We start from the raw sequence: 22719 nt of genomic DNA on the forward strand, positions 1-22719 counted from the left end.
TCTATCTATCTATCTATCTATCTATCTATCTGATAGTGATCAGTTAGTGAAAGCATCAGCTTACATCAAACCTCAGATATTTTCAGAAGAATGTTTCAATGACATTGTGGGGTTAATATGCAAACAGCTCAATATATTCTCTTCATTACATCGCTTTGGGCAAAATGAGTGCATAAAGCTTGATGCACTTTTTAATTAAAATCACATCACTGTTTCTCATTTTACCATAAGCATTCTTGTGAAAGCTTAGACTTCTGATATTTTGGCTGCTTTATGTCGAATAAGAGTTTATGTTTGAAGAGTTTGACAAAGGTTTGATACCCCCCCCCCCCATTTTCCCAGGTTACTATATATATATATATATATATATATATATATATATATGTGTGTGTGTGTGTGTGTGTGTGTGTGTGTGTGTGTGTGTGTGTGTGTGTGTGTGTGTGTGTGTGTGTGTGTATTAGACATTATGGGTTCTGTATAAAGATTAAAATGTTTGGTAGGCCAAAGTGAAGAAGTGCAAAAGACAGTCTCTCAATCATGGCAATTTCTTTAATTTACACCCCCAGTGTTTGAATTCTTTAATGCCTCTCAGTTTCTGAAAGATAAGCAATTACCCTGCTACTACAGGCCCATGTAATGTGCAAAGTTTCACTCCCCTTAAGACCCTGATTTTATAGCATAGCCAAAAAGCTCTGATAGTACAGTCTCAAATGCACAAACAAACACACACACAAAATGACGATTAGTCACTAATTGCTTTTTTCCCCCTGGAACTTAAGTCTATGCCATTGTTAGTTGTAAATAAATAACTGCACTATTTAATAGCGGCTACTGTTTGTATCAATACAAGAACATCTTTAATGTAGCAGGTAAAGTTCCATTAAAAACGAGCCTCTTTGTAAGCTCCATCTTGTTGCAGATGTGACATGTAAGGTCCATATAATGAGAAATTGCACTGTAAATAAGAAAAATAAAGCTGCAATTAGCCTACAATATTAACACATAATGTTGGCTAAAACATTGCAAAGAGGTACCACAACAACATTAAAGCTGCTATAAAATATTCTGTTTCAGATTTCTTCATTTATTTAATTTCTCTATTAGTTTTATAAAGCTCTTTTGGAGGCCCCTGGCAGTCTGGGGCCCTATCGGCCCAGTCTATAATCTATCCCATCTGGAACCAAATTGCAGTTCCTTACATGGTTATTTGACGTTCAGAATTGTACGAAAAAAAAAGGGATCACATATGATAGGAAAGGCTTTTATCAGAGACTTAAATTTTATAAATAAATCGCTGCATGTGAAAATCTTAGAAATGTATCAACTCATAAATTGTGTCCAATCTTTTAGTCAAGTCTGTTTACCTGTCTGCAGGAGCTCTGACCAGACAGGACTCCGGAGGAAGCCAGAGGAGCGTAGCCCGTAACCAGTGCACGCGGCTACGGAGCCTGGTCACCTGTGGGAAAAAGGCCGGCTTTAGGACCCAGCGTGCGCGATTTTCCTCCCCAGCTGCTGCGGCGATGAGGGAAGATCGCGGGGAGAAACCCAAAATTCACAGTGTTAAATCCTCCACTGAATCATACTATCGGACGGTAACGAAAACAACAGGCATAGGCACTTCCCCCTGTATCTGGATGAAAACGTCAAGTTCAGAGGCATAGGAAAACAGTTTGGGGCCGTTAAGGTAAGGCGGCGCGATTCCATGCGATTAATAACAAAGGCGCTATACTGGCGAGCGAGGGGGCATTAAAGGGGGCATTGCACAACGCAATGGAGGGCGACAGTCAACTCTCTAAACTTTGCACTTGTACATGAGTGCATCAAAGTCCTAACATCCTGTCATGACGAGATCTAACTATCCGAAAAGGTTGGATGGATTAATACAGTGCAAAGACAACATGCGGCAACATTTTAAAATAATATGGATAATGTTGTGTCCTAAACTGACCGCCCGCGATCACAACAGCCAATGTCATCATGTGCGTTAAGGCCTACGAAAAGTGATGCATCGCGCAAATACGCGTTAGTTCACGTTGCAATAAGTTTGGATATCTTTTGCATCCCCCTCAACCTGCCTACTTCATGTGCTCTCTCCCACCCTTGCGACATTACCTCAGTCATGCAGTGGAGCATTTCCCGGTCAGACACCCCAGTTTGCACTGTTGCACGGCCTTTCTGTTGTCATTTCCCGTGCAAGTTCTTTTTAATTGTGTTTTGAAACTAAGTTGTAAATATTGCCCAAGCGAGGACGCTCATTTGTAGTCACCTCGGGCCTGTTTAAAGCAGCTAATGGTGGCTGGAAATTGAGACTAATCAAGTAAAACTTTTCAGTGTCTCTCAATAGGCCTTTCCTTAATGGGAACGCGTTGATGTGTCAGATTTCATGATAGATAGATAGATAGATAGATAGATAGATAGATAGATAGATAGATAGATAGATACGGTGCATTCACGTGTAGAGAAGCATGTGTGGCACGTTCGTCTTGTTTACAATATTTTAGCTTTTAATAATGCAATTAGTCCTCGTTGCAGCGACTGCGCCTGTCTGATATAATTGCCTTACTCATATATTGCAGTCATAATTAATACCCCGTATTTTATGGCAACATCACTGTTTGAGAGTCTTAAGAAGACGTGATGCTCTCAGCGCAGTCTATGGAGCCAGTTTGCATCGGAGCAGTTATGACAAAAATAGGTCATCGGCTCAAAATGTTAAAATTCACATTTGATGTGTTTCAGGAAGAGCAATAAGGGAAATTTGTGTGATATTATTGTCTGACGATGATGCACGTGTCATTCGCTGTATTTTTCTGTCGGAATAAATGTCTATTTATTCTTATTCTAATCATAAAATATATGAGCGTCCCCTAATTGAACAGAACTTCATCGGATTATATGCTGCACGCAGTCATTCAATCATAATGTCATGGTCTGGCGAATCTCCGGTGCCAAATGCATTCAAATGGCAGTTTGAGGTAACTTTGCGAGTCAATGTGTAATCTTGTGCTGCTCGGTAAGACTTCATCTGGAGAAATAACTGAGACGGGGACAGTGGCAATGATTTGGTTTTGAGATATCCATTACAATACATTGGTTTCTGAACACTATAGCCATTTTGAGGTACAGCCAATACCGGGGTTAAAAAAAAAAAGGTTGGACCACAAGTTATGAATATTGTGAGTCAGTTTCGTCATTTGACTGTGGTGCTCTGAAAGATGATTAAATCCGTTGGATGTTATTGTTTTGTTTGGTGGAATATAAAATTAAATTGTGGAATATATAGTCACATTTTCAGTTTTGCATGCAGGTTTTCATGATGTTGGTGAATTTATATTATATTTTGTGAACAAGCAATTGTGTAAATATCATATTGTTAAATAAAGCAGAAAAAATACTATAATAAACAGTGTTTGGCTGACAGGTTGAATCACACTGTGTATCTTACCATGCACAGTGTCTGAGGCTGAAAACTAAGGGTTGCTTGTTAAATCCAAGATCAAAGAAGCCAGCAAATGGCTACTGGACAGCTGATGGACCTGATTTAGCTATCATCATGCCCATTGTCTTGTCTTGATACAAGGAAGATAACCCCAGATTGTTTGTGCATCGCTGCTGAAAAAGTCACTGATTATTTTGAGATAACCACAACAAGCAAAAGAAAAAAATTATCTTAAATTGACCTAATTTTGAAATATGACAAGAACAGAGTTTATAGATACACAGGGGAATGATGTTATCATTATATCCTTACAGAGCCTGTGTTTTTACTTAAAAGGGAAACCTTTATGATCTTGTTTCCAGAGCATGCTTTCTTTTTAAAGAATATCATAACAATTAGAAATAAATCTTGAATTCATCATATCTGAATGTAAAAAAATTAAGCCAGGCCATTTTAAAGAGCTCAACCAAATCAAATGAACTTATTTCTAATGCAGTTATGTCAAGGTGGGTCATGTATGTCTTGAGTTGTATTTTTGTGCATGTAATAATCAAACAAAGCTTTTCATTCTTTGTTCTTATAAGCGACATGGTTTAGACGTCAAACTAGGGAAACTGCTAAGATACTCAAAGGATTCACAGATGTTTCAGGAAAAAAACAAAACAATAACATTTGCTCAACATCATCTAAAGAGTAACCTAGTAACAATCCAGCACTGTTGAAGCTCCAGAGATATTTTGCAACAGCTGATGCTAGTTGTCACCTGGCAAATAGCATAAAGTTGAAGGTCAGTGGTGGGCTTTTAGAAGTTAAAAAGTGTAAATCCACCTGAGGATCCCAAAATCTTTTAAGCATGTTTCCCATTCACCTAAAACAGATTTGGCTATGATATTGTTTAAATTGAACTCGTGTGTTGAAGATCTTCTTGTGTTATGCAGCATGTTTAAACAAAGAAGGCTTCTCATATTGAGAATCTGTTTAATTTTGTCTGAAAATATAAACACCTTCACCCATCAGTTTGTGCACCTTTAGTGAGGATCTTCATGTGCATCTACTATTGACGATCGATCCTCGGCTGTCCTGTGGTGGACGTCAGTCACGTGGCTCTATCGAAACGTTCGAGACCGAGCAGGGTTTTTATTAATTCCGCTGCGATGTTTGTCTAAACTCTTTTTGTGCCGGCCCACGTGTGAGAATTTGAAAGCGAGATAATACACATACGCACGTGCTCCTTGGCGACCCTCGCGTGCTGGGTTCGAGAGCAACGGTTTAATTGAGACAGAGGATGTATTTTCACTTTGTTACTCGGGTAGGGTTTGCAGTTTAGCGCACCGTTGCGATCCCCTTTCCCCTTGAGCGGCTGGAGTCGCGCGGTGCATGGTGGGACCTGCAGTCCTCGCTCCTCCCTTCTCAGGGCGAACGCGGTCAGGGCGTGGATGTCGGAGCACTACAACTCCCACACGAGCTCTGCTCCATCTGCCCCTCTCTCTCTCCCACCCGACCAGAGACAGAGAGATACGGTACGAACCCCCCCGGACTTTCAGAACCGAAAATCGTCGAGATTAGTGTACTGCCAGCGACAAGAACGGAAGACCGGATTAAAGCCGTTATCTTGATGCGCGAACATCTTCCAAATGTCGGTCAAACGGGTTGGTGCACGTTTGTACAATCTGACATCGTTATTTGGCTCGCTAATTGCCTTTTGGAATTATTCGGGGTTGCATAGACGAAGGAGTCGGTTCTGGGGCTGTGGCATGTCATAACAGTTAGATTGTGAGAGCTGCTCCGCTATGGAAACATTTTGTGTCGTACGGAGTAATGCAGACTGAGTTGTTAGAAGGGAGACTTCGCTGCGCAGGGATCTGAAAATCGTTCCTTCAGTTTCATACACCTTGCTCCGTACGAAATAACGCTGTCCCCGCGTGTCACGCAGCACGAGTGACGATAATAATAAGGAGCGTACGGGAAAAGTCGGCGACCCTATTAGTTTCCAAACACTCCTCGAGGGCAGCGTGGAGAGAGAGAGAGACAGCCAAAGTACGATGTTTCCGCGCGAGCGAGATCTCATCCAACCTAAATGTGCGCGTGACATTTCTCTGGCCGTGTATTTTGTCTCGAGTTCTAATTCAGACGTCATAGCTCGGCTCGCGCTTCGCGAAAAACCAACGGTCACTTCGTAGTTTGACAGGATTCGGTTAACGCGTCGGTTAGTTTGACTACATTGTGGCCACACGGACCGTGTAGGCTTTCGGTTCTTTCTGCGAAAGAAAACGTCCTTCTCGGCAAATCCCCGATCGCGGGACCTACATTTGGTTGTTTTTGTGGGTGAACATCGGCGATATTTATCACTGACTCTCATTTCAGCAGGCGTTTCGTGTCACCTGAGAGGCTCTGGTATTGTGTGATACGGTTTTTTAGTAGCTCCGGCTAGAACAAGCGAGTGGGTTGCTCGGAGAAACAAACATTTTGCTCTGTTTTAGGATGATGCTCTATCCTGATATTACGCTTGCTGTGGATACGTGACACGGGCTGGTCATCGACTGCTTTTCTGCATCCTCCTCCTTTGTGTATTTATGAGCTCCGGGCTGCGGAGCTCCGGCAGACTGACCTGGAGACCGCGAGTGTGCCGAGCTCCAGTCTAGAGAGAAGAGACGATGCTAATTTCCTCGACTCTGTTTATCATTGCGCTGGTAACCCCGTTCAAAAGAAAGAGGGCTGAAGAAAAACACGATCTCTCACTCCCACTGATCCTGCGTTTTCAATAATTGAGATGCCTGCTGATGAAAATGTCTGCACGAAAATGATCGGTTCTATCTTTAGCAGCAGATATAATCACGGGTATAACACATCATAAACTTTCCAATCATCAGACTTTCGCTAAAGGCCTATACGGCTTGGTTATGCTAGACAGGTACTTTAAGTGCATCGACATCAGTTGAATCTCATTTGAAGTCAGAAAGATAAGCAGTTCGTATTTTAAGACAGCTGTCACCTGTATCGACAACGCGGAGCTGCATGCGCTCACCTGTATTCTGATGCGATCAAGAGTTTACGATGTTTATGTTGTTTGCATTTGAAACTTAGATATTTAGATTTGGTTAATTGTGATGGTTATGTATGCAGTTTTTTCTGAAGTAATATCTATTCTTAATCATGTAATTCTTTCTAAATTAAGAGCATAACCTCGAGAGACATTGGGATGAATTCGTCTCGAATCAATGTGCAACTTCAATTCGAGTTCAGATCTCTAAGTTCGATTTTGTTTTCAGGGTTTCAACCAACATGAAGATCCAAAAAATATCAAGGAATTGTAATTGATATTTCTAGTTAAATGGCAAAGTCATTAAAATGAGTAAAAGTCATGGACATATAGGGAGTTTAAGTTTTAATATCACATTGCCTATATGTAGTAAAACCAGAATCGACAGCCATATTGTACAAAAATGGTTATAATGATTTAAATTTATTAATTTGAAAAAGCTATTATCTGACATGGAAATCTACCACCACAATCTTTAAATAAATCCAGATGCACTAATAATGCATGACTGTAAACGTCGTGGAAATTAATTTGACAAAAAGTGTGGAAACCCTGTATATTGATTTGATCTGTTGGTCTCTGATAGGAGTTTTGCAAGGCCTGACACACAGCGCTACTGGAATTAGATTAAATCACAGCTTGACCACCTCATTATAAGCAAACATTTTAGTAACGCACACTCTGTGACTGTGGACATGAGATGCCTTGCCTTTATCTAATGTCGGTAAAGAGTAAAGCGCCTATGTTAGACCCAGCATCACATTAATGGTTGCTCTGTTTTTTTCTTGCTCTGTTGATGTTATCTTGATCTACTGCAGTTTGTCCCACTGAGGTAATGAGGCCAGCATAAAACCAGCATCAACTTTTGTATGGCCTTGCATCCTTTATTCTCAACCTTTGCCATTTTCCTCCATTGCGATGTGTGAAGGATCTGATCAGTATTGGGTGCTCTGCTTCTTTCAAAAGGGGGGATTTAGAGTATGCAGACTGTGAAAACTGTGCCTTCAGCTGTGGAGGCTGAGTTTTTAGTGTTTTGGCACTCACTTACATATTTGAAATTGACTTACGAACTCAGAGAGTGTCACAGGTCAAACTCAGCCTTTCCACAATTTAGTCTTTCATTCAGCACATGACAGTTTTTTTCAAATGTATAATTACAAATGTAAATCACTTGAATATGGAGCAGCAGATCATTGTATTCTTTTAAAATCTTATTTAAATCTGAACACTGTTAGTATAATATCTATTCCTACTCAAGCTGTGGTCTGAAGGAAATTGTGACATCTTGACTAAGGAAACCTCTGTTACTCACAGGAAGTTTCCAGCCTGTCTCATGTCATTGGCTGTAGCAAGAGAAGTGATGTTGTGACCTCATGTTTATAGTGTCAATTGTGCCATTTTACAGGGATAGAGACCTAAATCTTAAAAACATTCTCATCAATCATAATTAAAGCTCATGAATGTCCATCTTTTGTTTAAATTCTAGAAGTGTTCATTTTTGCCATTTTGAGTCAAGTCTTTTCTGACAGATGAAAAGGATTTTTGAAAACCCAAATTTGGTGACAATAAATATTTTATCTCTCTCAAAATAATGTAGAAATTTCTTGAAGTAATGTACATGATGCATATAGATCTACCCTATTAATAAGAATTATCAGTTGTTAGAATGTCAGGTGAATGTATGATCAACTGAACTGTTTTTAATGAATGCAGACTATAAGACTCAATCTAGATTTTACATTTTAATTAATGAAGTCTGTGTTGACCTCGTCTGTACTACAAAACATTTATGTTCTCCAATCAATTATTAGTATATTAAAGAAATAATCAACATCATAGCTTAGGTATGTTCTATTAAATGAGAGGTTTAAGGCTTTTTAACATGTAATAGTCTAATTTTAATCTTCTGACTTGTTGTTGGAAATAATACTATATGCTCAATTTATTGCTCAATTTCTAAGCTGAAAACGATCTATTTCCACTACAGAACTGTACACTAACCAGAGAAGAACCCTATAAAAAGTCACTTGTCCACACACACTGAGTAATGTGTTGAGAAAACGCCTATGCAGGTAACATATATTCATTGTTATAGTCCCCCCCTTTCATGATCTTTTCAGTTTTCTCTCTAAGTCAAATTTAACTCCCTGTTTTTTGATCAGGTGGATCCCTCACCAATGAATGTAGGAGATGGAGGGACGGTGAGCAGAGAGAGCAGTGCCCCTACCCAGGTGTCTGAGAGCATGGTGGGGAATCCACAGCAGACACTGCCTCTTGAACTTAGAGGTGATGTACCTCAAAGTCAGCAGAACAAGCTGAGGGCAACCACAGACTGCAAAATACCCAACGTCTGCTCAGAAGCAAACAATTCAAATCATTGTCCCCTAGATCCTTCCCCCCAACATCACAGTAATGTGTTCAGCACTGATCCCATGAGCACAACGTTGCCTGATCGGACTGAGGTTTCCAAAAGCAAGATTGACAGTTCTGGCATATATTCCACTCACCAGTGGCCTTGTGGTAAAAATGTCACCACAGAGGACCCTGTGAATTCTGTTCACTCTAGTGTAAACCTAAACAAGAAGACTAATGCACCAGCACCAACCCAGCCTGTGATAAGCGTTCCTTTGGGGTTCCAGTGCTCCACGCTTTTTAAACCCGGCCAGCCTGTTGCTTTCCTTCCCCCCTCCAATTTTTCTTCTCCTCTCTGTAAGATCACATTGCCACCAGGGTTAGGTCAGATTGCAGCACTGAGAGAAGCCACTGCTAGCCAGTTTCAAAAGGACTGCACCGCACAAAGCTCTTGTTCGAGTGTCACACCTATGCTCAAAACATACCCATATCACTTTTCCGTGGGGAGAGGACCTGGTGCTGAGAAGAGGCCTCAGTCTTCAGGATCCAAAGTCAGGTGTGATTCTTTGTCCAAGGGCTTTCAAGGTGGAGCTGAGCATAAAGCCACAATGTCTGCTGTATCAGCCCCAGCTCTTGGCCTTCCAGTACAGCAAGCAACGCAGGGCTCGACTCCACCAACCCGTTACACCATCTCTCCCACTGCTGCCATCTGCTGCAGCCCAGCTCTTGCAAATATCACCACTCAAAGTCGGCTGCTTAGCCTTGTAGAAAAAGGTTTGACGTACCGAGGTACCGAAAAAACCTCGTTGGCGTATCTGAAACCAAAAACTCTGTCCTCTCCAGAGGAGCACAGTGTTTCGTGCCCCGTTGAGTCAAGGGACGTGCCCCTTGATCTGTCTGCAAAGTCCAAGCGACAAAAAAACATTAAAGATGGTCAGAACAGCCCATTGGTGGCCACGGAACATCATTCTGCTGAGTCTCATCAGAAGAATGTTTCTGGTCCAAAAAAGGTTCATTCTGCTTCCTTTGGATCATCCAATTCATATGACACCCAAAGAAATGGTGCAACTCAGAAATCATCTTCAAAACTAACTAATCACCATGCTTTGGAACCCAATGCATCCTGGGCCAAAGGCTCATCTCCTGGCTCCTTGAATAATCTCCCTGGTACATATGTAGGAGTGGCAAGCCCCATTCTAGCATCTACTTTACGTAGCAAAGATGGAAAAAGTGCTGCTTTTGTTGAAGATATTCAGACATTTGCCAAACAGGAAACCATCTCCATCATCGACCAAGGAGAGCAGCCGGTCTGTAGAGAGAAGAAAGCGCCATTTACTATTAAAGGTGCCCAGCATAATAAAGGTGGAAAGCTCTCGACAGTAACTCAACAAGGTTTTTTATCCACCCATTTATGTGCTACAGCAAATTCACAGCCCCACCAAAAATCTGTTGGTGGAAAGGGAGGCACCCTGTTCACACCTCCAGTTAAATCCTTGTGGCAGCCACCTTGTGTTCTTTCCCAAGGAACATCCCTGCAGAAGAGACCAAGTGTGACTCAAGCACCAAAGACGAAGAGCACCCTCAGTTGTGAGAGAGCCCTGTTCCATAACTCCCACTTAAGCCCAACTAAAGTAGAGGATGAAAAGTGGGAGAAGTCCAAATCCCCCCTGTCTAACCTTGAGTCGATAGTAAAGCAGAAAACTCTCGAGACCACTGCGCTTACTGGTGAGAACTACTGTAATCTGTCTTCTGTGGGATCCAAGAGGCCTGAGGTAGCCAGCATGCAGAACAGGTGTCAGGAGTCTGCGTTGCAGCAGACCCTAACAGCTGGTTCTCCCCCATTCAGGGCCATAGAAGGACAGGTCATCAAGTCAGACAGAACCTCTCCACAAACGGATGCCATAGCAGCTCTAAGCAGACCGGAGATCACAACTGTTCCTGTGCCCAATGATAACAAACGAGAGAAACAAGCTAAACATAAAGAAAATCAAGCATCTGATGGTAGACAGAAAATTAAATCTAGTACCCCTAGTAAAAGGAGTGCTCCCAATGTTAAAGGAGAATGGAAGGAAAGGAAATTGGCTCAACAGTTAGAGGATGAGAACGCAAAAGAGGAGAAGGCATCAGAGAGGAAGATTTCTTCTCATGTTCAGGTAGACGGGATAGCCTTATCCCTCCTTCAGAACCAGACCACAGAAGCAGACGGAGAGGCAAAAATGAATGGAGCCACAGAGGAGATACCTTCCAAAGGAAAAGTATCCGCCACCAAACAGAAGAACCTGAAAAAGCCTGCCAAGGAGAAGGTACCTTCTGAAGTGCAAAAAAAGACAGTAACTAAGAAGCAGAAACATAAAAACAGTCTACCAATAAAGAAGGACCCCTCCCATAAAAAGGTAAGCTTTGTTTAACATTTAGTGGTTAATTTTTTTTTTTTAGTAGATCGGTATCAATAGCATAAGCCATGATTGATTACATTACATTTTCCTTATTCAATCTAAGTGTGGGAGTATGACCAAAATCTCATATTACAGCATGAGTGATTTTAATGTCACAAGGAAATGTATGACAATATAAGAATATAAGAAAAAAAATGGGTTTAAAATAGGGATGTAAAGATTCACTCAGCTGAATGAGATTCAACAAATGAGATTGAAGACATACAGTAAAGGAAAACGTGTAATTTTATTAGGCTATTGCTGCATGTCTCTTTGTGAAATTGAAATATAACAAAACTAAATTGAAATTTTAAAGCCCCTATTATAATGTACATTTATTTTCACCCTTGATCGACAATGATCCTCAGTTCAAGACCCACAATTTAAACACCATTGATTTAACAGATTATTCAAAATAAGTTAGCCTGTATTGACAGAATCTCATACCACAGTCGGTCAATTTGATTTGTCAGTCAGTTTGAGACACCAAGACATTGCTAGAGGGTTGTAAAACAGAAATGGGAAGCTTGTCTTCTGTTAATTACAAGAGTTTTAATTATTCTAAGTTTTTAATCATACTGGTTTAACGTTAAAATGATGCTTAAGTCTTGTGGTTCTGCTTTGTTTTAAACCAAGTACAAACAGTTCAGCTACACAATGGAAAATCTTTTGGAAAATTCTAGAGGAAAATTAAAATAGTTCACATGTGATTATTGTGAGAGTAGCCTAGTGACGTGCGGTCTGCTGTGCAAATGAGCTGTGTGAGTCTCAGCCCAAAGAAAAAGCTTGGTGAGAGATGATGGTATTAGTACTATGAGCTAGTGATGGGTTTATAGACAATTAGATTTCCTGTGTAATTTTTGCTTTGCTTAAATAGCCATTAATTAATTACAAATATGCATGTGTTATTGTAATACAAAATGTTCTGTTTTAATTTTGTTCAACCCATATTGTACTCCATCAGAAGAAAGATCCATTGCCTGGAGTGGGAAAAAGTGTGCTGAAAAATGGAACAAGCTCAGCCTCTAAAGTAGTGGGAAAGACTCGCAAAGGGAAAAACTGTCCAGCTAATATGGAGCACTCCGACTCAAACAGAATAGGTACCAATCCAGCTCATAGTTAAAGTAATAGGTTGGTCGTTTACTCACTCTCATGTCGTTCCATACCTATCCTCTGTATTAAAAGAAAATTGTTTTTATGCAGGTCTTTTTCTTACAAGTCAAAGTGGGTCAAAGTGACCCTGGTTGTTAATCTCCAAAAATGACAAAAGAGGACAAAAAAAAAGAATGAAAAAAGAAGAGTCAGTGAAGTGAACTCTTATTTGTGAATGAATCAGTTGAATCAGAATTCTTGAACTAATTTGGTTCTCAAGTTCAGCTCGCTTTCAATAGCTTTGTTTGCATCCAAAGATTCAATATTAACCTGTGCGGGAAACTGGAATATTGCATAAAACATTTGCGTATAAATCACAGTTTCCATTCAACAAGTCAAACAGAGCAAAATCGTCACTTCATGACGATAAACTGCCCTTATACACTCACTGGCCACTTTATTATGTGCACCTTGCTAGTACCGGGTTAGACTCCCTTTTGCCTTTCCTCAGAGATTTGGGTCCATATCGACATGATAGCATCATGCATTTCCTGCAGATTTGTTGGCTGCATATCCATGATGCGAATCTGCCATTCCACCACATCCCAAAGCTGCTCTATTGGATTGAGATCTGGTGACTGTGGGGGCCATTTGAGTAAAGTGAACTCATTGTCATGTTCAAGAAACCAGTCTGAGATGATTTGAGCTTTGTGACATTATCCTGCTGGAAGTAGCCATCAGAAGATTGGTACACTGTAGTCATAAAGGGATGGACATGGTCAGCAACTATACTCAGGTAGGCTGTGGCATTTAAACAGTGCTCAATTGGTACTAAGGACCATTAACCATTGAGACAAGGCAGGATGGATCCATGCATTTATGTTCTTTATGACAAATTCTGACCCTACCATCTGAATGTCACAGCAGAAATCAAACCTCATCAGACCAGGCAATGTTTTTCAAATCTCCTATTGTCCAATTGTAGTGAGTCTGTGCTAATTGTAGCCTCCGTTTCCTGTTCTTAGTTGACAGGAGAAGCACCCTGTGTGGTCTTCTGCTGCTGTAGCCCATCTGCTTCAGGCTTCGACGTGTTGTGCGTTCAGAGATGCTATTCTGCATACTTTGGTTGTAACGAATGCTTATTTTAGTTACTCTTGCCTTTCTATCATCTCTAACCAGTCTGCCCATTCTCCTCTGACCTCTGACATCAACAAGGCATTTTCGTCCACACAACTGCCGCTCACTGGATATTTTCTCTTTTTCAGACCATTCTCTGTAAAACCTAGAGATGGTTGTGCGTGAAAATCCCAGTAGATCAGCAGTTTTTTGAAAATACTCAGACCAGCCTGTCTGGCACCAAGAACCATTCCACATCCAAAGTCATTTAAATCCCCTTTCCTCCCCATTCTGATGCTTTGTTTGATCTTCAGCAAGTCAACTTCATCACATATAGATGCCTAAATGCAAGTAGCCGGTGAGTGTATATTACTAAGAAAAGTAGAAGTACCCACTTAATATAGTTGTCATACTGTATATGATGAATTACTTGAGCCTCAGAGGGAGCAGGCCGAAAATCTATGAATGCAGTCATTGCTTTCGGAGGTGGATTTCTGTTTATTGTTGTTTAAGACAATAATACAGAAATACTTTTATGGCAGGCTCTTTTCAGTCATTGTTGTCCAATGAGATCGGTTCACTGGTTAGTCAAGTTATCCCGTCCCATCATACAAAGTTACATTACTTTTTTTGATGTGCAAGGTGGGATTTATTCGGTAAATGTGTTTCCATCGTGGTTTATGTGCACTTTTTATTATCCGATAAAAAGTTTGTCCTGCTCAATTGTGCACAAAAGTTTTTTATGCACATTTTTAGAATTCATCTTGGCTTGTCAAGGCGGACATTTTTTTTTTTTTTGGATATTCCAAAATGTGCATTAAAATAGGAGTACGGAAACATAGCTAGTGTAATTTTGGGATATAGCAAACAACTAATGTACAACTGTGGTGGGTTTATTTTTTCATTTTTGGAGCTTAACAGCTGTGGTCACTGCAAACTTGTATGGAGAAGACCTGTGTAAAAGATTTCACCACAATTTGCTAAAATACAGGTTTGAAGTGACAAAAGAGTAAATAATGACAGATTAGAAATTTGCTTTTGTGTTATATAAAAGACAATGGAACGGTTTCCCAAATTTCAGAGCGTTTCTCATGGAAAATTCTGAATTCTGTCACCAGTCACAGATTCAGAGAACAGTCCATGCAGAAGTCCTCAGGTTGACAGAGATTCAAGCTCTCTCAGCAGTCCAGGCTGGCCTAGTAAGGAATCAGACTCCCAGGAGGAGGCCTCTCCGCGGCTGAGACGAGGGCGCAGACGGACTGATGAAGCGTTGCTCCGAGACTGGAGCTTCGCTACTCCACCTACTCCTCCCCCTCTCGATCCCCCCTCTATACCACCCCCTGTACCAGTCCGCCGGCCGCGCGGCAGGCCTCGAATCAATCCTCTGCCCGAGGAGGTGGATGCGGACAAGGCAAGGCCCACTGAGGGTGGGAACACCTCTTCAATAAAGAAAAGGAAACGTTGCAAGAATCGTAAATATCAGAACGGGGAATACATCACAGAGAAAGATAAGGTGGCAGATGGAGAGGAGGAGAAGCTGGGCGTGGAAGATGGTGAGGCCACTAGTGAGTAAAGATGTCTGAGGCTTGATGAGCATTTTGCTGAGAACGTCATTCTGTCTTTGCCTTTCCTGGTGTTGATATTTAGTCCGTGTGTTACATTTGAGTGTAGCATAATTAAAATAAATGTTCAATGAATTTCCCATAGGGGAGCAGTATTAAACTTCCAAAAAAATCCTTTTAGTTACTACTACTAATAGAGGATACTGAAAATAGAATCTGTGTAGTTTTTACTAAAATAGGAGTGTCCAGTGTCTGGAATATGGGGTTCTACTAAATGTCTGAAGGTCAAAGTATGACAATGAAACACAAATGTACCTGACCTCCTCAGGGAAAAAAAATGCTTCTGTCTGAATATGGCTTAGGTATGCAAGTCTTATTTAGCAGAAGTTTCTTTTTGATTGAAAGCAATTTATTCAGTTGAGTTACATCCATCTATCTATGCTGCATTAGGAATGATGTAACCAGAAGGTTGGTATTGAAATGTCAGTCTATGCCATTGCAGATGAGAAGATGGGTGTGTACCCTTGTCTCAGTGCTACATTGACCGGTGAAGTGCCCAGTCCAGATATTAGCCCTAGGAAGACCCTGTTCACACGTTCGGGCTCAGCACGGCCTCAAGAGAGCCCACCCAACACACAGCCTGATGACAAACCCTCAGGGAAGAGGAAGTTCAAAAGTAAACACTTGTGTGACACTGACGACCAGAAAAAGGTTAGCTGCAGCATCTTTTCAAATTTTCAGACTAGAGCACTTGAAAATTGAGATGTCAAGGGAATATTCCCTTACAAAGGTATATATATTTTCAGTTAGTCTTTTGCTGCCCCCTAGTGGTATTTAGAGTCATTGTAAAGGGGTTTCTTACAACAGCTGTTTTTATTAGGCGGGAACATGTAGCTGTTGCCCTCCCCTGAATGTCACATCCTTCATGCATGACTTTCTTTGTCTTAATGTCTTTGTTTCAGCTCAAGACTAAGAAAGGCAGCTTGGGTAAACGCACAGGGCCCCTCATTTCAGATGAGGATGGTCCAGCCACCAAGAAAACCCCAACTACTCCTTATGCTTCTCCCAAGCATTCAAACTCACCACTATCTGGTAAAAAAGGAATAGCTGGGAAATCAGGAATCCCTGAAACAACTCCAAGCCGCCCAGTGCCTCCAGAAGTGCGTCGACTGATTGTCAATAAGAATGCAGGAGAGACGCTGTTACAGAGAGCTGCTCGATTAGGTTACCAGGTAAAGCATTCATAACCCTTTTGGTTGTTAGCTGACATTGAAATTTAAATTGTTAAATATACTTATATTTATAGTGAGTGGACAATGAAGTTCAATAAAGTTAATCCAATATGATTAAATATATATATATATATATATATATATATATATATATATATATATATATATATATATAAACATGCATGTTAAATTTAAAATTAAGACATTTAGATTGTATTTTTTTGTTAATCGTAATGCATTATCTTGCATATCAATTTGGTGGCTTGGCAGCAGATATTGAGATATTTTTTGTTCAGCTGAACCCCTTGATCTAAAATATTTACTCAAAGTATCCCCTCAGATTTTAATCTTAATGTTTTAGTATTTTAACAACTGTTTTCTAATCAATGTTTTTAGAATTGAAAAAAAGGAATTAGTTTAATTTTTTTTGTAATTTAATTTATTTATTCTCTTTTCATGAGTTTATAAACCTTTTTAAGTTACCACGCAAACCCCACTTTAGCAAACCCTAAATAATTTCATTAGCCCTTAATATATATTTTTTTACTTTTTTGTGTTACATCAACATCTGCTGATGTTGGTGTAACTGACTGTTTGATCAGTAGTTCACTATACATATAAAAATGTTTATTTTCAGGATGTGGTTTTATATTGCTTGGAAAAGGATGTGCGAGAGGTGAACCGTCGCGATAACGCGGGTTACACGGCACTACATGAGGCCTGTGCACGTGGCTGGACGCACATCGTACAGGTGCTGCTGAAGCATGGCGCAGATGTTAACTGCAGTGCACAGGATGGAACGCGGTGAGCAGCGGCTTACATTGAGGATATGATACAGACAGAATCAATGCTTCATTTATCACTTGAAATATTAATTTCAACTAAAAGGCACCAAGTTCTGTTCATCCCCATAGACAGCGTTGGACTACTGCTTTTTTAATTGTATAATGACAGTTTTATGGTAGATAGCTAATGGGCCACATTAGATTTGGAAGATGTATTTTTAGTATCAGAATCTGTACAAAATAAGATTATGTATGTCCACCCACAGCTACAATGTGTCCAACAAACTTTGTCCAATTACCATATAAATCTATTCTTCCTCCTACCATTTCCTGTAAGAGCTCTTGCCTTTTTCATTGCAGTCCATTTGCAGTAACAATAAGCTTAACTTTAAAAAAGGATATTCAGGATACTAATGCCGAGTTCACACTGCCCGAAACCTTAGGTAAATCAGTGCTCATTCACACGAGTGACAATCACGCAGTGTGAATTATCAAAGATGCGATCTGAGGGAATCGTCGACATGTCACAGACGCCTGCAAAATATTTGGCATGCTAAATATCTGGAGCAGTCTGCGATTCACAATCACGCTGTGTGCAATGATTTCTGACTAAAAACTACATTGGCAATGACCTACAGCCAATAAGAGACCAAGACACAGGGCAGAGGGAAGTTCGGGGAGGAGTTGTAGCAGAATATCAGGATTTTAATAGATACATGAACAATTATATCATACAGAAACATTTGCTTTACCAGCCACAACATCAGCATAAGAACGCTCAATCCCTGTTTTCTGTATCTCCCTCCTGCATATATATATATATATATATATATATATATATATATATATATATATATATAATTTTTTATTTATTTATTTATTTTTATTCCATTCTCGCTTGAGAACTCCGGTCTGAAGCACGTGGGCTCTCGCGTTATTTGCTTATCACTTGTCACATGTGTTTTGTTGTGAAACGTAGTTTGCGGACCAGACAGAGCTGTCGATTCTTTCTATTGTGAAGTCATGCAATGTGAAACCCCCTGTCATTGATCCATCATTCAATGTAAACACAGCAGCAACTGAATGCTACCCCAGATAGTCACGCAGTGTGAAAACAACGGCAATCCGACGAGTTTGAAAACCGTGCAGTGTGAACTCGACATAACTTGTTACTATCTTTGCAGCCCAATTCATGATGCAGTAGCAGCTGATAATCTGGCTGCCGTCTGGATGCTATTAAATCATGGGGCAGATCCCACACTGGCAACTTACTCTGGTCAGACCGCAGTTAAACTAGCCCAGAGTCCCGGAATGAAAACTTTCCTCAAAGGTAAAACAACTTCATTGTAAAAAAAAATTGCATGCATGTTTGCAAAGCTTTAATGTTTAGTATTCAAAATAAAACTGTCTTTGTATTTATCCACAGAGTACTTCACTGATTTAGAAGGACGAACAGACCAAGATCCAAAACTACAGTGGGATTTCTACAGTAGTTCTGTATTTGGTAAGAAATTAAAGGGTTAGTTCACCCAAAAATTAAAATTAGCCCATAAATTACTCCCTTTAAAAGCGTCCTAGGTGTATATGACTTTATTCTTTCATACAAATCCAGTCAAGAGTTATTTTCAAAATTGTCTTTGATCTTTCAAGATGTTTGACACCACTCAGCGGGTGTTGCACTGCATCGGCTCATGAGAAGTTTAATAAAAAGCTCATCCATTAAAAAAAGTGTCTCTCACAGCTGTAATTATCCCTTTAATCTAGCTTGCGCTCACTTATGTAATCCGGGGGAATGATATATGAGCTCAGCAAAGTTTCCTTACTTTAGCAAAGGAAAACCAAAAAAAACTCCTCATGGCTTATATTGAAATCCTCCGACATTCTCCTTTACAACGCTAACCTTGTTCGTCATTCCACTGGACCTGCTTTGTTATTAACTGTGAGCACAAGATAGATTAAAGTGATTATTAAGTTTTGAATATGGATATTTTTCTTACAAAAATGTATTGATTCGCTACAGGAGGCCTTTGCTCACAGAGCTTTTTATTAAACTTCTCAAGGACTGATGCAGTGCAACACCTGCTGAGTGGCATCAAACAGTACGAAAGATCAAAGACAATTTTGAAAATAATTTGTCTGAAAGACGAAAGTCATATATACCTAGGATTTTAAAAGTAATTAATATTTTTATTGAGCAACAATGCAGTAAGTGATCAAAAGTGACTTGATGAGAAAAAAATTTCAAATACAGCTATGGTGTTCTTTTGAACATCAAAATAATTAAATAATCCAATGTCAAATAATCCTAATGTTTGTTCCCACAAAAATAAGATTTTTCTTTCAATATAAAACAGTATTTTTTAATTGTATTAAATTGTATTAATTTTTTTCACTAATTATTTTTTAAGCAAGTTATATTAATGTTATATGAACAGTATTTTCATTACACATATCTGTGAGCATAACAATCAGAGTAAAAATTTATTTTAATATTTAAATTAGTATTTGCATGTACTTGATATGCCATTGACTCCACAAGTGCAAAACCTGATGGTCATGTTCTCCGGCATGGTTTGAGAGATCTTTCTTCAGCGGAAGCATGAAAATCGGACATTTTTTTGTTTGATCTCTCCAAAATAGTCTTTTTTGATAAGTGACCTGTAAATAGTTCTGAATATTCTATATTTAATATTTACAAAACTTACTGATAATGTTGTTATTTGTATTTCTTTAAGAAAAAAAAAATCCTAAAAATGTGTATTCCCACATTTAAATGAAATTTTAAATCCTAGATATTCAATATGTTATTAAACTTTTGGACCCTGCTGTATTTAATTGATTTAATCCTCTTTCTTCGCTAGATGATGCTGGCATAACAAGCAAGACCAATCGATTGTCCAAGCTTCCCCTAATATTCAAGCTGAAATTGATCCAACTATTAGCTGACAAAGCTGCCCACTAGAGGGTAGCAGAAGCACTGTAAACATACCGTTTAATATTCGCTTTTGTCTTTATTTGTTTTAAACTTATACAGAGACAGAACAGGAACCTTGCTGGGACTTCCTACTGTCTCAGCCTGAGGAAGACAGCGTAGACAACTTGAGCGAGCAGATGAAGGAGAAAGACACTGATACAGACTGTCTTGTGTTCGAGTTCTCCTCCGATCCCCTCCTACCCTGCTACCACGTCCAAGTATCACTAATGCAGGGGTGAGTGACAGCAGACACACTTTCAAACACGGTCACCGCAGCACCTAACTAACTGCCACTCTTTGTTTCCAGGTTTTGTAACTGGTTTTTGGTGGCGGATGTGCTGAAGCGGCTTAAGATGTCAGCACGTATATTCCGGGCTCGGTACCCTCAGTTTGAGGTGGTGAGCATCGCTCAGGCAGAGCTGTGGAAGCAGGTCTCCGTCAGTCAAACGTGCATGGTTCCGGATGAGCTCCAGATGGATGACGAAGACGGAGAGGAGACGGTGGAGCTGGTGCGATGCGTACCAGAGCTACAGGGACTGCTAGGCTCCTCCATACAACTCCTCCGAGAAGATGAGGAAGACGAGTCAGGGCCCAACACCAGACCCTGCAGTCGATAGCAACTCCTGCCCTAAATCTCCTGGGATCGTCAGCAGCCGTCCTCAGTCATGCGCGGGTCCGATGGCCTGTTACCAGTACCAGCACTTTGTATGTTCAGAATCCGCAAGAAAGGTCCTATTTCCTCACAGACATACCCCCCCCTCCCAGTAATGACAGGGGCCCTAAGGAGCAACTTTGCCATGCCTTCACCCATGGAGAAAGGCTAGAGACGGACACAACTGGGAAGCAACTTTCATGCTCCTTGTGTAGGGTTTTTTTTTTTTTTCACTCTTCAATAATAATTTTTTTTTTTTAATAAACCTATATGTATAAGTAAATATATATGTATATCTTGACATCAGGGTGAACGCATCTGGTTGTAACTTATCATTAACATGTTTTATGTTCGTTCGTTATTGACGGTCCTTTAGAAGGAGTGATAATCCCAGTCTTTTTTTATCTTGGTCAACTAAATGTGTGTAGCTAAGAGGCTTACGTCAAGCTAACAGCGGCAGGAATGCCTTTGGGCCAGATGGTTCCTGTGTAAACTATCAAGCCTCTCCCAGCTCCCAGAAGCCCCCCCTAACCTACAGCATATGTTCCTCACCCCGGCCCTCCTTACCTCAACACCACTGCAGCTCTGCCAGAAACATTACACCTTCCTTTTATTTCATTTGTAACGTGGCAGGCACAGGACGTGTTCCTGTGACATCTGACGTCGTTGCGGTTTTGCTTTGGTTGATGCGCTGTCGGTTTTATCCACTGGTTGAATTATTTGAAGATATCAGCAGGTATCAGCCGATACCAACCAGTTAAGTGGTAAACAAACAAACAAACAAAAAAAGATCCTGTGGAGTGTTTTTTTTTTTTTTCAAGGATTTTTTAGAGCCTTTTTTCTAGATTCCGTCTTGAACTGCTTTCCAGTGCTCACAGAAGGGGTTGTCTCCCAATTTTTCCTGGTGTACCAGATTCCAGCGTGCTTTGTGGCACGTGGTGTGTTTTATTTACACTGATTGTTGTTTGTGCTTAATTTAATAGTCATTAATATATTTGACCTTTTTTGTGTGTGTCAGACAAATGATATATGACAATGGCTTTGTATGGTTGGTGCTTTATTTGACAGTGTACAAATAATGATCCCTTTATCCTGAAGTTGTTTTGTTTTCCCACACTGCGAACAGTATTTTAACAAGCTAAAGTACAGTTTTATTGTACTGGTGCTGAGCTAGATTTTGTGTTGACAATCAATGAAGTTTTGTTTGAACTGAAACCAATAAATATTTAAATGAAGAGACAGAGATGTAAAGATAGAGTTTAGTTTCACTACTTATGGAAATACAGCGAGACCTGAAGAAAGTACTTGGTTTTGACTGAAGAACGCATATTGCTTCAGTGATCTCTGTTCATAGAGGAGAGCTGTTTATTTGATTTTTTTTCCTTTTTTTTTTTTTTTTTTTTTTAAGAAGTCAACCAGAATAAAGCATGATTGTCAAGTCTTGCTTGTGATCTGCAGTGTTTTTGTAGCATTGGTCAAGGTGAAATTTCCACACTTATAGTAAATCCAATTTAACACCAGCCTTATGTGGATTAGTGCTTGTATAAAACGTTTGCAACATAATATGATCAAAGATAGAGATGGTCAATCAATCTTATTTATTATTAATAAATATCACAAGGGATATTCTTACAAGCAAGTCAGATTTTATATTAATGCACTAATTTAATTAATTGTAGATTGTATCCACGCTACAGAGCCATTAAAAGCTCATTTAAGAATTTAGGAAAATAAAATACCTATACCAACATATATCGCCTTTATATGTCCTCTTCCTTCGGTTTTAATATCTTTAAAGTGCTATCTGAAAAGGCAGATGAAATCTAATGTTGCCTCAAGGGGGCACTAGATACTAACACGACTTCATCTGTGCCCTGACCTGAGAAGGTAAGTAAATTGCACTTTGTTTTTTAAAGCTAAAGAAGATTCATTCAAGTTTAATCATTTAGCTTATATGAAAGAAACAACATATTTGCACTTTTCTGAATAATATAAGCCAAAACTATCATACCGAGGTTTGGAATCGGTGAGATTCTTTTA

The 22719-nt window shown here is 39.8% G+C and overlaps 1 protein-coding gene and 1 long non-coding RNA gene across 9 annotated transcripts; one reads left to right on the forward strand and one right to left on the reverse strand.

Annotated features, from left to right (window-relative positions):
* Window positions 1-535: 535 nt before the first annotated feature.
* On the reverse strand, window positions 536-2367 carry LOC127971662 (uncharacterized). Its single transcript, XR_008156889.1, has 3 exons — window positions 2113-2367; window positions 1365-1456; window positions 536-955 (listed from the first exon to the last, which is right to left on the reverse strand). It is a non-coding gene; the product is annotated as an uncharacterized LOC127971662 (long non-coding RNA).
* LOC127971661 (BCL-6 corepressor-like protein 1) lies at window positions 1504-21918 on the forward strand. 8 transcript variants are annotated; one of them, XM_052574846.1, is made up of 12 exons: window positions 1504-1684; window positions 8467-8551; window positions 8642-11224; window positions 12231-12366; window positions 14593-15027; window positions 15539-15747; window positions 15999-16268; window positions 16906-17072; window positions 18238-18383; window positions 18480-18557; window positions 20088-20262; window positions 20335-21918. In XM_052574846.1, exons 2-12 carry the CDS (start codon window positions 8546-8548, stop codon window positions 20642-20644), a joined length of 4515 nt encoding a protein of 1504 aa, XP_052430806.1. In that variant the 5' UTR covers window positions 1504-1684; window positions 8467-8545; the 3' UTR covers window positions 20645-21918. The 8 variants fall into 8 exon arrangements, with proteins under 8 accessions (XP_052430806.1, XP_052430799.1, XP_052430800.1 ...); XM_052574839.1 differs by having other exon boundaries at window positions 1526-1684; window positions 14593-15039; XM_052574840.1 differs by lacking the exon at window positions 1504-1684 and adding an exon at window positions 4549-4959 and having other exon boundaries at window positions 14593-15039.
* The last annotated feature ends 801 nt before the right edge of the window (window positions 21919-22719 follow it).

Source organism: Carassius gibelio, chromosome B14, assembly GCF_023724105.1.
Source record: "Carassius gibelio isolate Cgi1373 ecotype wild population from Czech Republic chromosome B14, carGib1.2-hapl.c, whole genome shotgun sequence".
Taxonomy (NCBI): Eukaryota; Metazoa; Chordata; class Actinopteri; order Cypriniformes; family Cyprinidae; genus Carassius; species Carassius gibelio.